Genomic DNA, 16,620 nt, shown 5'->3' with positions numbered 1-16,620 from the left:
CCTCCCAAGGGTCCTAATTTTAGAACTGCCCTTGATTGCTAGCTGACTACCTTGGAGACATACCATCATCATCTAGAAAACGAGAGGCTGAGTGTTGCCAAGACCTCATTTCAAAATGAGAGTCTCCTAGAACACGAGGTGTTAGGTCCCTCCTAGCTAAGGCAAGACTTGGACATTGATGAGGATAAATTCTGCAGAGACGCCTGTAGGATCAAAAATGGAGACTGTGTGGCCTTTGTTTTACTATCTATTTTTCTATCTTCATCTCAAGTGAGGCTGTTCGCACATCCCTTCATCAAAACCATAATTCTGGACCAAGATGGTGCTTTGTACATCAAGGTTTTCCTTCACTCAGGTATATCAGAGAACGTCTGGTCTCCAAGGCAGACAAAATTAAGTATAGGGGCCTCACACTGTCAGCCTCTTGGGGACCAAGAATTTGTTGTCTCATCTGGCAGCAAGCAAGCCACATAGGCACTTCAGTGCGTCCTGGGGGAGTGACCCAAAATAGCTTCTCTTTGGGTCTCCTGCTGTGTCTCTGAGCTTTTCATGCTCTCTGGTGGTGATGTCCATTTTAAGATAAAAGTGAAAGAAGTTTTATTTCATTCCATTTTCTTTGTGTCTCACTTACTGTACACTGTCATGGAAATGGGCACCAAACCTATCATTTTCTCTTAAAAACTTGTATTACTCTTCTTTTGGGATACGCACTTTTATTTTAGGTTCCTGCCTTTCTCAAGACACCCATGTGGTCTCAAAGAAGTCTATGCTCAATGTGTGGGTTGCAATACCTTTAGCAAATTTCTAACTCAAAAAATATTTACATTGCTGTTCATAACAGTAACAAAATTGCAGTTACAAAGCAACAAAAATAATTTATGGTTGGGGTCACTACAACATGAGGAACTGTATTAAAGGGTCACAGCATTATGAAGGTTGAGAACTACTGACTTAGGGTTTCAGAAAGGAAAGCTGGTCAAGTAAAAACAGGTTTGAGGAACACAGAGTTTCCTACTCTCAAATTGAATAGTTGTTAAAATCGTGTCACCACTACCCAGACCAACTGGACGTGTCTGACTATGTGTTGAAATCTGGCCTATGTTTTAAGGACACGATTAAGCCAGTCATCTTGTCACAGCATCTCAAACCTTCCCTTCCCACATAGGCCCAGCTTCTTCTCACTTATGAGATAACTGGCTAACATCCTTAGGTGATTCTGACAGGTTCCATGATACCCCTATGTTCCTGTAAAATGAAGCAGAATGACGTCATATATAGCTATGGATAGAATGACGTCATGTGTGGCTATAGGTGACTATACAATTTCAAAGCTGTGTTGTTCCTGGGCTGGAAAAATTCCATGTCCACATCTACCTTTTCTAAAATACATACTGCTTTCTTACCCAAAGGATGGCTTTTGGTTGTTAGTGTCTGATGACAGCTAGAGGCTCGCGCGTGTAATCTAAGTTCTCTCCAATGTGCACTGCACTGAGTTAAGCCTTTACCATAGATTCATTCACAGTTTAGTTACTTTTTATTCCTATTTTGTAGACAAGGAAGCCAATTCTTGAAGAAATAAAATAACACATCTGACTTGCAAAAGACAGGGCTAGGGATGTGACCTTATCGGGACTGATTTCATAGGTGACACTTAGGTCAATGGTCTTCTCAAAGGTTCTAGATAGCCATTTTTGTGTGAATGAGAAATAGACAAAAAAAAAAGGGGTCAGAGCAGATCACAGCATCAAGTTTATTTCCAATCTAATTGGTTCCATTCTGATAGAAAGAAAAAGCCAGTCCGAAGAAATCACCTTTTTGTTTAAGTCTCTGGGAATCCAGAACTTAAAGATCTTCATGATAGGCACATGCTTCAGATAGGCACATGTCTGGGCAGCGTGCACAGAAAAACTACAGGGAGCCGGGCTGCCTGTATTAAAATCCCAGCTCCACCACCTGGACACTATGCGACCCCAGACAAATGACGTGCTGTGTCTGTGATTCTGTCCCATACCGATGGTGAGTGTCTCCGTTCTACAAGGCTGCTGTGCTGTCATAGGGTTCAGGTAGGCAGATTTAGACTAGTGCCTATGATGGAGTTAAGCGCACTGGATGCTGTTTGCTTTCCTGCCATCCTCATGGTCAGCTCAGAGGATGCAGAGAAGAGGCTGGCAGTGATAGAGGTTTATGTATTTAGAAGCTCTCAGGGCTTTATATAGAAGATACCAAATGTAATTCCTATTAGATGAACATCAGTTGATTATGACTACCTTTAGCTAGTCTAGACCGGTAGTTCTCAACCTGTGCATCCTGACCCTGCAGGGGTGCATATCAGATATTGGATATTTACAGTATGAATTATGACAGTAGAAAAATTACAGTTATGAAACACCAATGAAATAATTTGTTGGTGTCTAGGGGGGTGGAAGGGTCACAACATAAGGATCCCATATTACAAGGTCACAGCATTAGGAAGGTAGAGAACCACTGCTCTAGAGCTCTGGCTTTCTCTCACTGGAGTTGAAAGGGAAAAGCGAAGGGAGCAGTACACTGGATGCCACTGTGGTAAATTATAATTTTGCACCTAGACAAAGGGAGTTTAACGTAATGTATAAATCGCATGATTTTCAAACTGAAACCGAGGGAGCAAAGCTTTATTTTGAAAGCTTGAATCTTGATCTAGGGCCAATTATTCAGTCAATAAAATGTTCGGGTAAGCATGAAGACCCAAGTTCAGATCCCCAGAGCACACAGAGAAAGCTGGTGTGGAATATGAGCCTGTTAATCCCAGTGTTGGAGAGACAGACATAGAAGGGTCTCTGAGATTTCAGGTCAGCTAGCTAGTTCAATTAGTAAGCTCTGGGTAAAGTGAGAGACCCTCTCTAAAAAAAAATATAAGGTGGACAGTGATTAAGAAAGATACTTAATGTTAACCTCTAACTTCTACACATTCACACACATGGGTGAGCACACCCACATACACTCACACACACACAAACCCACATACACAAGAAATCTGGAGTCTTGACATTTAAGAAAGTAGGACATATTGCAAAGGCCAAGAGATTAAGAAGCCAAGATGGAGTATCTCTCTTGATAACTCCTCTGAGGAAGATACAGTAACATCTGATATCTTATAGATATGATTGATTCCCACATGGCTAAGCCTTCATTTGTGTTTTCTCTAAAGAGTCAGATTGGATGCTGGGAAGGCCTGAGAGGGCTTTCATGGGGTTAGGTAGGTTTTATGCCTTTAAGACATTTGGGCCCAACTCTCCCAGTCCATCAATGGGAAAGGCTGGCAAAATTCCAAAGGTGATTAGCGTTCTATCTGTTATTTCACAGGGTGGAGCATGTTTGGGTGGTTGAAAGGGAAAGCCTATAATTTTATAGCTATCAGCAGAACATTTCTGCTAAAGCTTTTTCTATTCTTAAATTTGGTTGAAAGAATCCTAGTACTCAGGACAATTCTAGGCCACTCTGTTACTAGAATAGAATCCACCCAGACTTGGTACTGAGTCATGGCAATGCAAGTCATCTGAGTGTAAGTATTGACCCCAAATTATTGGTTACCTTTGTCCCTCCCTCCCTCCCTCCCATCCTTCCTTCTTTCCTTCCTTCCTTCTTTCCTTCCTTCCTTCTTTCCTTCCTTCCTTCTTTTTTTTCTAAGAACAAAACTGTCTTTTGTGAAGATTTTTTTCTGTGTAAATGAAGAGGCATGGTTTTGAACTTAATCCTAACTGTAGATTGTGAGCCATCACATAGTTCCACATTGGTAGCCATCACTTGTGCCAGATGTACACACGTTCTTCTAGCTCCTTGAACTGCATTCTAGATAAATTCGCCGTAAATGTGTTAGAACAACAATCATGAGATGGTTTTATTGTTGTTGTTGTTGTTATTGTCGTTGTCATGGATTACCTTCTAGTGATGCTTAGTGATGCCGTTACACTTGGGTAATTAGGTGCAGGAGCGCCTCGCGACCATCCATGGGTCAGCTATGTGGACTCTAGCTGCCAAAGGCGCTTCTCCTTCTGAACAGAGCGCTTTGCTCAGCCAGTGTAGACATGGCCTGATAAACAATGGAACTTCTCCCTTGAGAACTGGAGTGTGGATTGATCTAATCCTTTAACTGAACATTATGCACAGGTTTGATGAATGGTTGAAATGACTGCATTCTAGTAAAATGGATCCTAAATTGACAATAATGGGATGCGTGGCATAATTGATAATGAACTTGAAAGGGGGTAGCACCGAGTGCTGCAAACGCTAATCAAGGGACCAGTAAATCAAAGTTTTCTCATGAGCTTAACCATATGTGGCAGGGAGGTTCTTGCAGGCTTATATCTGTCAGGTCTGAACACTGAACCTGTCAGAGTCACTTTTTAAGCCTGGTCATGTCACTTTTAACTAAGATGTCGCCTACCCCACGAGAAGCAACCTGCCTGCGTTCTCCTACTTACATTTTATTGGGGGTAGCAAACGCAGACGGAGTGCCTCCGTTAGCAGTGTGAACAGCAAGCTTTCATTTTACAGATACTCATGCTAATGGTGTCACGGAAGAAGCGATGTATCGACAGCTCAGGATGGCTGCAGGGGACATATTCAGACGTGGCCCAGATTGTCTGCCCATGGGGACTGAGATACCTCTGAGATTTATATCAGGTGTGTGCAGGATGCTAGAAACTTCAATTGTTGACGGTGTGGCTGGCTTTCTTTTCTTTTTCTTCTTTCTTTCCTTTCTCTCTCCCTCCCTCCCCCTCTCTTTCTTTCTTTCTTTCTTTCTTTCTTTCTTTCTTTCTTTCTTTCTTTCTTTCTCTCTCTCTCTCTCTCTCTCTCTCTCTCTCTCTCTCTCTCTCTCTCTCTCTCTCTTTCTTTCTTTCTTTCTTTCTTTCTTTCACTTAGACCCACTACAGAAAGTGGGGATGTTGGTAGCTTAAGTCTTATAGTACACCATGATGCCAAGACACTCTCTCCTAGGATTTGACATTCTTCCAAGTCAGGCTTTCCCAGACCCTCCATACCTCCCTAAGCTTCTAAGCTTTAAATTTTAAAAGCATGATCGTAGTTTTTCATATATTAAAGACTACTTGTTTTTGGAGCTATCTTTAAAAAAAAATGAGACTTGAACTTTTTTTTCAATTGTCTGTTTCCTGACAGGGAGGGGAGGGTGTTATTGGTGATATGAGTTAACTGTGAGAAATGTAAGAAAAATATTACCTCCAAATTCTCTTCAAAATAGAAACTCACATTATCTTTAAATGGCTGTTAAGTGGTTCAGAAAAAAATAAAAATGCCAGCAAACACTAACAGCCTCAGAAAATATAAACTGTGTCTCTTTAGAAGATCAAGTTGTGCTTAATAGCCTATATGCTTAATTTGTTCAGATCTCCACAGTCTTTGTCGCTGTATTTTGTTAGAAAGAAAGGCGAGGCTGTTTCTACAGGTGCCACAGAAAAATCGATGCCGAGTCACGGATTATTGGATCCCACAGAACCATGGAGACTTGGCGGTGAAATTCTTCTAAAGGTGAGTAGGAGCATTGATTTTCCTTCTCATGCTTGAAGAAATATGGCACCAGGAACAGAGACTAAATTTAGATTGGAAGCAAGTACAACATGATATTTTACTTCCAAAAAAAATACAGTAACTTCTCCCAACAATAAATGTGAAAATTCAGTGACCATGTGAGTTTATATATTGGTCTCAATCAGTTTTCTTAGATTTGCTTTAAAAAATTATTCTTTGTTTAAAAAAGAAACCCAAACATTTGCCATTTCTGTAGTTCAAATTCAGCTAAAGAAATTTTTGTGGAATATTTGTGTCCTATAATATGGAAGTCTCCCTATTAAATTCCTGATTTGGATACAGTAATCTTTCAGTTTCTATCTCATAATTTATATCGTCTCACTTAAAAATAAATAGAAGCCTATCTGTCACTCACCTAAATCCTTAAATTGTATTTTCCCATCTAATTTGCACTACGGCTCTCAGACGTAGACTCACTTGCTCGTATGTTTACATTACAGTTTCTTCTGGCTATCAGAGAGTTGAAAGGGGAAAAAAAAATAAAGAGCCAAAGCTGTTTCAACTTCTTGGTTGTTTTACTCCATGGCTTAGCATTCCATCTGCGCAGGCAGAGGTGTTCCTGGTTTGGGAAGTATAAATCCCGCGGGAAGTCAACTGGAGAACATTTTACGCGTCCGTCACTCATCCTATTATGAGCCTGCTGCTCTTCCTTCTCTGGACAAGGTAAGAGATTTATTGTGAACTGACTAGAAGGAGTAGGGGATACTGCAGCCTAGCACAGCCTGCTTTCAGCACCTGCATATTTTGCAAGTTAGAACGAGAAATGTGCAACTTGTTTTCTGCACAACTGCAACATTGTAGCAATTAAGCTCCCGGCATACAGGATCAGGACAACCTCATCTGTCCCTGGAGGGTGCCTGTGTGTTCTGGCCTGGGGCCTGGGTTCTGTGCTGTTGTCTTTCTCCTGGGAAGTGGTGTAGGGAATTCTTTTATAAAGAATTTGAGCAGGGTTGGTGGTCCAGGAAGGTAGCGTGTACACATGAGGGGGATCAGGCTTAAAAGCCGAAAATAGCCAAATTGCTACTTTAATTGCTATTTTAAGAGATGTATTTGAATTATACTCATTTGTGCAATCAGAAATTGATTATAAAACGTCAAAATATGAAAAAATAATGAATGTGATGATCTTGGCTTTGATTTATTTATTGGGTATATATGTATGTATGTATATGTGTGTATGTATATATGTTTCCTTAGCCTAAACTTTAAGATTTGCTGAACAAACCTTGTGTCAAATTTGGACCACCTAGACAGTATTCCACCCTGATTGTATCCCATGTCACTATTCTGTGCAAGGCCACCGACTAGAAGAGCACAGAATTATTAAAAAGAAAACAAAAAAAAAAACCAAAAAAAACACAGCTGAAAGTGAACGTCTTTGGATTTCCCATTTAATGAGGTAAGATTCTGTCATTTGCCACGAAAGTGCATCAATGTCCTCACTGTCCATCACGCCTCATGTTTCTTGTCTGAACTGTGACTCCTACGAAATGTTTACAGCTAGTCCACTGGATCATCATGTTTATATAGAAATCATATTATCATCACCCCTTTCCGCCTTCTTTAGCTTGTCTAACTCAGAATACCATGCGAAGTATAAAAATAAACTAAATGGTATCTATTATACCTCTTTGGGGCAAAGGACGTATTAGTACTTCTTGCTGAGTTGAATGACTGGCGTGTGAGTTCTTCAAAGTGAGCAAGGCATAGGCAGCAGCATCCTTTTGGGTGCTCTGATGTTAAAACCAGAAATAGAGACCTTGTGATGAGTGATAGCCGCATATACACTGTCGTCACACTGGAGTGTGTTAACAAGGAGACTAAAAGGTACAACCGCCAATCAAGGACGAGGAGATGCAGGGGCTAGGTGTGGGTACAGTCCCCGCTACCTGTGCACACCTTTCAGAATGTGCTAGTATCTCTCTCTCTCCATTTGGCATGCACGCCGTATAGCCCAAAATGGAAACATATTTTTCCTACCTGTCAAGATCCCAAAATTGGAGTCTCTTGTAAGATACTGAATATTTGCTCTCTATATCGAACCAGTACGAGGCAGCCATTTTCGTTCTAGGTTAAGCAAGAACGATGGGGTTTTCAAGGTGCATATGTCCTAAGTGATTTGGGGGCGGGGAGTGGCATTTCATTGCGGCACCCTTATCTTTAGTGTGTGCAAGCTGTCTGAGACGCCAACATGGCAGATCGCAATGTCTTTGACTTAGAAACGTCTTATTTGCTTGTGTCTCGTCATCCTTTGGGGGTTTTTCTAGACTCCTCCCCACCCCCTTCTGTTTCTCGTTGACACTCCCATTGTATTTCAGTTGGCAGCTAAAGGACAGGAGCAGCAATAAGGCTGCCTGGCTACATTTTCATAGTGCCACCAACTGCGAGTTAAGCTGACAAACATTTTGAGAGCTCGGCCCATTTCATTCACAGCAGGATGGCAGGTAAAAAGCATTGCTGTATTAAAATACACATTTTGTTTCTTTGCCGTTTGGGTTTAATTTTTCTGGCTTTTCCATCAGGGGGAGAAATGGCAGTAATCTGGGGATCAAACGCCTGGGGTATTTAATCAAATGCCCAGCAACTCCTGATTACAGGATACAAAAATTTCACTTTTGAGGGTTACTGTGGTGGATTTTTTGTCAACTCAAATGGGTGCCCCCTTCCACACATCATGAAATTGGGCTACTTCCTTCTCCACACTGGCTGAATGGAATATACTGGAAGAATTGCAAAGTGTTTTTATGATATTATTAGAAACTAAATGTGTTGGGTAAGCATTCTCTTAGCATATGTATAGTGGTGTTTGATCTGTGAGAGTGAGGCTGTGTTCTGTTGAGTCGATTATGATTTCTTAAGTTGTAATTAGGAGCCACCTTCCATGGCAGATGAAGCCAGCTTGAGCAAGCAAGCATCACAAAGCATATCACATGCTAATCTTGGACCATGTGACCTTTCACTCAGCTGGGCTAAAGGTCATGCAAATAGGAGCTTGTGGGCGCTAGAAAGCTTTTCTATCTGAAGATTGAGGGAAGTTCCCCCATGGATAAATGTAGATAAAATAACATCCATTTGCATTTGTGCTTATTATATTTTTAAAGATGGTTAGATCTTTATGTACAAGTCACCTGGGAGAAATGAGTATAATATTGACACACTGATGGGAGGATTGAGGCTCTGAGATATGGCAGATGAGAGGGATGAGACCATTTCTTACTATGCGTAAATCCAAAGGTCCTCAGCTGGTGTGCAAAGACTCAGCTATTGAGATTTCATTTTTCTATGTTTCACAGAGCTGGTGGTAGCATGCAAACAAGTGCTGTCTTACCTTGGAGTCTGACGGGTGATTTGTTCTGTATCCTGTACATTATTTCTTTTCAGACTAGGTCAAATTTTAATAAATTTGATAAATAATGTGACAGGAAAACAACAGAGCCGTTTTCAGAAGTTTTATAAAGCAATTGAAAGCCCCTGAATGCCCACACTATGACTGTGCCTAGAATCTGGTCAGAAGATATGTGGCACCTTCTGCCTTAATAGTGGGACAGTTCCTCTAGCCAGTTGGTCAAGGTTGACCAAGATTTTCTATTTATAAATGTTCTGTAGGGCCCACAGGGAATGTTGGAAACCCCTTTATTTTCCAAAGTAAGGGTCAGGATGAATAAGTTAAAAGATAGTTGAGAGTTACTTCTCTGCTTGCCTAGGGCAGCATCACCTTGGAGATAGCTCAGAAGTTGATCCACTCAGATGGTGGATAGGGGCAGCTCGGCTGCACTCTAGAGCTCTGGATGGCTTCATTTTCTATGATCAAGAAGAGGCCTTACGTTTGTGTTTTGGCTTTCAAAATACTTTGACAGGATAGTTATATGTGAGGCCAAGGTTGGGGATAGTAGAACATGGGGGGCAATCTTCCAAAAAGTTTTCTTTTTTTCTTTTAAATTGTAGTCTGTAGAATAAAAAAAAAGCTAGAAAAAAGGTCTTTGTCTTGGGATCAAATAGTTGAGTCAAATGCAACACAGTATACCTGTTGTGAGAAGGACTAAGGGAAGAAAGGCAGTGTCCTGTAACTGCTGTGGTTCCTAAGGACCCACTAGGCTGTTAATGAATTTGAAGCTAAAAAGATGTACCACTGCTATCTAATGTTGCATAGAAATAACAAACCGTCCACCTTGATTTGGTCCTTTATTAACTGTTAATCCCAGCGGCCCACCATGCAGGTCAAATATGAGCTAACGTGAGGTATCCACCAGCATACCTCCTTGTTGATATCTTTCCTCGAGTAATGAGAAAGGCAGGGGAGGGAGACCTCAGTACTTGGAGGTGCCACTCCGATGCAGGATACTTTAAATTTGAAGTTCGGATTTTATTTCAGCAATACACATTTTTGCCGTTTAGTTTTATCACTTGGCTTTCATTGCTTAAGAAACATTTCAATATGATTCTCTTTGAGTAAAGTTGGTGTTTGAGATGGGGCTTGCCGTCTTCTCCCCTCTGGACTCTGATAGACCTTTGCTGGGTGCCTCCTGTGGTCCACCAAGCAGATTTATGCCCAGATTTATGCCTGGATCATGCTCTTGGCACTTTATTCAAGTTTGGAAAATACAGACTAAAGAAACACGGAGTTGTGACACGCGAATTGGCAACAGGGAATCCTCGTAAATGACGGTCACTGATCTGAAGCCCTTTTCCTACCCAGAGATTATGGGTGATCATCCTCATAACGTATAAATGAGTTTTCAGTGAATTTGCAAAATCGGATTGAACTGCGATCAGTTCTTCTGGGCTTTAGGAGGCTGCGGCTTTGTCCTCAGCAGTTTAGAGGTACGGAAACTTCTTGGTTCCTTGTCTCTAACTTTGACAAACGCTCTACACTTTAAGATTCTATTTTCTTTTAACTCCCCACCCTCCCTCTGGAAGATTAACTGTTACCTTTTATTTCCTGGTTCAAATTCTGTTCACATAGATTTTGTTAAACTAGAAGAATGAAAACTTGGAATGGGGGGGTTCTGGTTTCCTTGGTTTGGGTCTGGAATGTTTAGCGCGTGCGCACGTGTGTGTGTGTGTGTGTGTGTGTGTGTGTGTGTGTGTGTGTGCGCGCGTGCGTGCGCGTAATCCAGTGTGTGTCTCTGTGTGTATATGCACACACCTGTGTCTGTATCTATATGTGTATGTATGTAATTCAAAGGGAACATTGCAGTTCATGTTAGTGCACACATGTACTGGTTAAACTAGAATTAATTTAAGTGTTTGAATACCCGCCCTTAAGTTTCTAAACCTGCTTCTTTACCTATGAGGCTGTTCAGCCTCACCCCGATACCATGGCAAAAGAAATTAAATGGTACAGTGAAACTAAGAACAATGCTTAGTGTATGGTAAAAGATGAGAAAACACCAGCAGTCACCTTTCAGGTAGCTACCATTTCCTGTGTGCCCGCACACGCGTGTATAACCCACATTCACATTTTCTCAACACCGCACATTATTATTCAAAGCATGCTGGCTAATCTTCCAGGGGAATCGTGAAAAGGCATGGCTTGCCACGAGCATTGGCATCTTCCAGTGAGCAGGTGCGGCCTCATCTTACTCAGTCACAGTGCCCGGTGCCCTGTCTCTCTGTCCCTCTTTGCTGGCAGGGTCCTTTCAAGTTAGAACCTGCATTTCATCCACATGAAGTTGTAGATGATGGGAAACATTTGCCGTACTGCCCTTAGGAAGGTCACTGACCTCTTATCAGGGATCAAATACTGAATTGAGGAGATTTCCAGCACAGGCAGCAGCTGGAGAAATTATGCTAACTGTGAACTGTGAATTATGCTGCCCGAGTTCTGGAGAGGTCCCCAGAGTCCGGGTGGTTAACTGGGCCAAGAGGTGAGGTTAGTTCAGCTGCAAAGGTGCCTGCTGGGGTTCTCTGTGGGGTTTGCCCGACATTCTCAAAGGCATCTTCTCTCTAAGCCTGGGGCCATTTAGGAATGTCTGTCAGCTTTTCCATTTTTTTAAAGCCCCCTTTTATTTGTAACTGTGGGTTTCTGAATCTTGTTATGCCTTAGACACAAGCTATGGCACTTTGAACAGTTTTTCCAATATTATTCTTCTTGTTTGGTGAGTCATGTTTTTTTTTTCCTACCCATATCCTATCCATATATTCCATTACACTTTCCCATTGCATTGTTTTCACAAAGGTTTGTATTCTAGAAGTTCATATTTCAATAGCTCTGTAATTTTTCTTGGATGTCGTGCACTAAATGAAGGGATTCTGGGGTAGCCATTGGCAGCTTTGCTACAAGATGTCACAGAAAAGCCCTTCCAGGTAATGGGGAGATTTTAAGGGGAGATAACCCTATCTAACGTTTCCTAGCTGCCTTGTTGGTCCTGGGGTGGGAATTAAATGGGCCCTCCCCCACTTTCCAAGAATGTGTCAGATTACTACATTTTGTAAACAGCAAACTGGTAGAGCCTTGTTCCCAGCCTGTCTAAAGAGGGCTCCTGCTTTTCATCTCAGCACTCAGGAGGCAGAGGTATGTGGGTCTCTTCGAGTTCAAGACCAACCTGGTCTACAAAGTGAGTTACAGTCCTGTCAGGACTACACAGGAGGACACTTTCTCAGGGGGAAGGAGGAATGCTTTTCCTTATCAATTACCTTCTTAAATAGTTTTGTTCTAACGAAAGGCTTAGAGATGCAGTTTATTTGCTATAAGGTAAATATAAGCCTCTATTTTATATAAGATTATCCCTCTTTGAATGACACCTACCGCCATTGACTAGAGTATCTTTTCTGGGGAATAGATTATCCTATAACATAGCTGCCAATAGCTACCTTGGAATTCTTTTACTTCATGCACAGACCTCCAAGAGGAGAATATTCTCAGAGGTCGACAGGACAATGGCTGGTTGCTGGCAGATGGACTTCAGCAGGGTCCAAAGCATTGTGCATTACCTGTCCACGTATGACATCCAGTTCGGGTCACTCTAAAGTTCGCATTAAGGCCACAAGGCATGCTATTTTCAACACAAATGAGAAAAGATGAATGTTGATGTCTACTGGGCACCAAGTATACATGAGACACTTATAATAATCATTGTTATATAACAATAATAATGGTAGGGGTAGTAATGGCTTTATTTGAGTTTTTTTTAACCCAGCACTAAATAGACCCCAGTTTGTACAAGTTGTCTAAGTTCCTAATCCAACCTCTGACATTTGTGTCATTGTTTGTTGTGAGATTGAAGAAACTCAGACCAGTGCTTAGTAAGTATGTCCCAAGGATTCTGCTGTACAGATAATATTCTGCGTATTGAAGGGTTGAGGTCACTGAACATTTAAGTCTCAACGCATCCAGTCACTCAGCACCAAACTGGCCTTTCTGGTTGGGATTCCTAGGAAGGACTTTCACCCTTGATTTATTGCTTTTTGCTTATTAATTCACTATGAATTGATACATTCTTCAAACAGAATATGACATTACTAGAAAACTAAAACGATAGACACACACAAAAACATTTCTTTTAGAATTGAATAAGAGCATATATACATTATATATGTAATGTGTTTTTCTTTTAACTTCTAAAAAGTCATATCATATACTATATTTTAATTATGTTTTCCTTCCCCCATCTTTCCCATCTCCTTACTCAATGGGAAAAGATCTTTACCAATTACATATCTGATAGAGGGTTTGTATCTAAAATATATAAGGGAAAAAACTTAAATATCAAGAAGTAGCCTAATTAAAAAGAAATCACCTATAGAATTAGGCAGAGAGCTCTCGAAAGATGACACAGAAATGGCTAAGGAAAAACAAATTAAAGGGATGCTCAACATCCTTAGCCGTCAGAGAAATGCAAATCAAGACTACTTCTGTATTATTGTCTGTTCTGTAGTTGAGCAAACTGTATCTTATACAGGTCAGAACGGTAGAGATCAATAGCACAAATGACAGTCCGTAGTGGCGGGGATGTGGGGAGCACTCATTCGTTCATTGCTGGTGGAACTCATATAGCCGCTATAGAGATCAATGCGGCAGTTCCTAGGAAGCTGAGATCTGCCTCAAGATCTAGCTCTATCACTCTTGAGGGGTGATACCAAATAGACCTCTATAATATACCAAGTATACCTCTATATATACCAAATAGACTTCTATATATACACCAAATAGACCTCTATATATACCAAGTAGACCTCTATATATACCAAACAGACCTCTATATATACACCAAATAGACCTCTATATATACCAAGTAGACCTCTATATATACACCAAGTAGACCTCTATATATACCAAATAGACCTCTATATATACCAAATAGACCTCTATATATACCAAGTAGACCTCTATATATACACCAAGTAGACCTCTATATATACCAAATAGACCTCTTTATATACCAAATAGACCTCTATATACACCAAGTAGACCTCTGTATATACCAAACAGACCTCTATATATACACCAAATAGACCTCTATATATACCAAGTAGACCTCTATATATACACCAAGTAGACCTCTATATATACCAAATAGACCTCTATATATACCAAGTAGACCTCTAAATATTTAGAGCAGAGGCAGAATGTAGTACTTGGTTTACACCCAAGTGGGAAATACAGTTAGAAGTCATTCTTCATACTTCTTTTTTATTTATCCAAAATTAAATAGAATGTCTTCACAATATACTCAAAAGACTTAAATTCATTTTGTCCAGGATGTGCCTGTTATTAAAGCCCACTGTCACACAACTCTCACAACCAAAGAGCAAAGTCCCTGCTAAATGAGTTCCCTTGAGAAAATAGAGATACCACTGTACTGAAGGTATTGTTCCTCTCCACTCAGGGTGACAGGATCACTGTTAGGTGGATTCATTAACATTCTATCCCATTGCATTTTGGGAGGTTCAAGAAATTCAAAGAAAGGGACAACAGAGAAAGGAAAGCAAACATTATAGGTTGTGTCTACAGATGGGAGAGATCCTTTCCCACTGTGGCTTACTGGACTGAACGAGACACCTTAGCTTCTCTTCCCTTTCTCCCATCCCTTTAAACAAATCTTAAAGTAATGCTCAAGTAACTAGGAAACCATTTCTCCTGAGGTACGGAGGGTGTGGAGGTACTAAGGTGGGCACCAACATTTCTTCCACCTAATAGAATTATGTACAGAAAGTGATGAGAAGTAAAGGATGAGTCAAAGTCCCGTGTTTATCCAGCAGCAGCAGCATGGCCTAGATTCCAAGATAAAGCTTAGTTTCCTTTGACCTTGCTCACTCTTCTGAGCATACCACTGATTTCTGTAATGTCGTGTCAGTGGTATCAATGCTGGCTTTGAGAGCCTTTCATAGTCCTATTTTTTGTTTGTTTGTTTATTTTACTCTTGCTATGTTGACCAAGTCTAGAAGTTGTGGTAATGTTTCTTTGTCTTTGTCCCTGCCCATGCCTCTGTCCCTGCCCCTTCCCCTCCCACTGCCCTTGCCTCTCCTTTGTGAGCACTATAAAGACTTGTATCAGTCTCCCATCCCAAGGCTATTCTAGGTCTTAGTTGAGCTTCAAGAAAGAGGCAGTTGATCAGAGTGTTTAGACCCTTCATTATGCTTCATGGGTCACATCCATGTCAGTGTAGAGCTTCCTCCATAGTCAGAGAAGGGAAAAAAGATGCCCAAAGGTATATGAGGACTTTAGCTTGTCCTTATAATGGAACCCTTGATGGTCATTACATTGGCCATTTTAGGACCTTGAAATTGATACACATTATTTTTCTTAAGGACTGCTCTATTGTGAGATCTAATCTGTGCTTCAAACTGAGTGTACACAGCAATATTCTGATCATGTGACATGTGATTATGGGACACTCAGTCTACATTAGGTTCCATAGTGGGTGGGCCTTAAAGTCTCTGAGATACAACTGTGAACAGTTGACTTCACCAAAGTAAATGAGTGCTTGGTGAGGAAGGGCAGTGCTCATAGCAATTGCTATAATAAAAGGATTAACTGTCTCTCTGAGTGTGGAAGTGACACACTTGGGTGGTTGAAGTCAGGAAATGCTTCAGCAAAAGATTGACATTAATGAAAAAATTAGTAAGTTGTTGATGACTGCCCATGGGTTCTTCAAGCCTATCTCCCCGGGCCCCTAGCCCAGCCCCTAAGACAGTCTCCCAGCACAGTGGCTGCGCCTATGGAATTGTTCTTATTTTCTTGCATCTATACATCATCTTCTGTACAACAGCTGAGAGTTAGTATGGCAGAATGCCAACTTTACCTATTTGTAGGTAACGTGATTACCACCTATGATATGCTAGATAACATCAGCTTTCTCCTTTCAAGCACTCAGTGTCTACTGGTTATTTTTATCTCTTCGTCTTTGACCAACCATCAGTAGTTAGTATGACAGGTATTGCCTAAATAGTAAATGGAACTGTAACTAGCATGGAGCTTAAAACCACAAGCTCACATAGACTCCATTGAAAATATGGAAACCAAGAAAGGAGAGCTTTCATACAAAGAAAATGAGTTAGTAAATAAGATAATTTGAATCTCCCTTCTTTGAAAAAAAAAATTGCAGGGGCCTGAGAAAAATGCAGTTCAGTGATTGACTATTCAAAACATCTTGGGTTCCATTCTAAGCACTGTAGCTGAGAGATTTAAAAGGAAAAAGAAGGAGGAAAAAGAATATAAATAAGAACGTCGGGAAATAAAGCCCTAAGTTCACACTGCAAGCCACAAGTCAGAGAGTCCAGAAAGAAAAGAGAGCACATTTACCACCTGCCCACACGAGCCACTGAAGCTAGTTACACATCAGCAAAGGAGGCATGGGTGGATCCCCACAGAATGGAGGAATCACTCATAAACACCAACACTGCAGGAAATGCCAGCTGACGTGTGAAGGTAGCAAGACTTTCCACTCGCCAAATGGGGGGCTGGGTAGATGCTAGATGTCAGTAGTTCGGTTTGACACATACTCCATCCCCACTCAGAAGGCCACATATTTCACATGAAGAGAGTTATACATGGGATGGTGCTGATAAACTATGTCAGCTGCTCTTCATCTA

The 16,620-nt window shown here is 41.0% G+C and overlaps 1 protein-coding gene across 4 annotated transcripts in view; it reads left to right on the top strand.

Annotated features, from left to right (window-relative positions):
- The window catches only part of LOC102548260 (uncharacterized), a 90,878-nt gene that overhangs the window by 21,621 nt on the left and 52,637 nt on the right, over positions 1-16,620 (top strand). Inside the window, exons 1-5 of one of the 4 annotated variants that reach the window (XM_087559470.1) lie at positions 4,534-4,662; positions 5,385-5,526; positions 6,118-6,249; positions 6,837-6,985; positions 7,905-8,030. In XM_087559470.1, the coding sequence (XP_087415596.1) occupies positions 5,461-5,526; positions 6,118-6,249; positions 6,837-6,985; positions 7,905-7,983 (426 nt within the window). In that variant the 5' untranslated portion in view covers positions 4,534-4,662; positions 5,385-5,460 and the 3' untranslated portion in view covers positions 7,984-8,030. Of the gene's footprint in view, positions 1-4,533; positions 4,663-5,384; positions 5,527-6,026; positions 6,250-6,783; positions 6,986-7,904; positions 8,031-16,620 lie in introns of those variants that run through there. The other 3 variants (XM_087559469.1, XM_087559468.1, XM_087559467.1) reach the window with 3 other exon arrangements.

Source organism: Rattus norvegicus, chromosome 7, assembly GCF_021556685.1.
Source record: "Rattus norvegicus strain SHRSP/BbbUtx chromosome 7, alternate assembly SHRSP_T2T, whole genome shotgun sequence".
Lineage (NCBI taxonomy): Eukaryota > Metazoa > Chordata > Mammalia > Rodentia > Muridae > Rattus > Rattus norvegicus.
The sequence above is the reverse complement of the archived record's forward strand: the minus strand, read 5'-3'. Positions and strand labels throughout refer to the sequence as shown.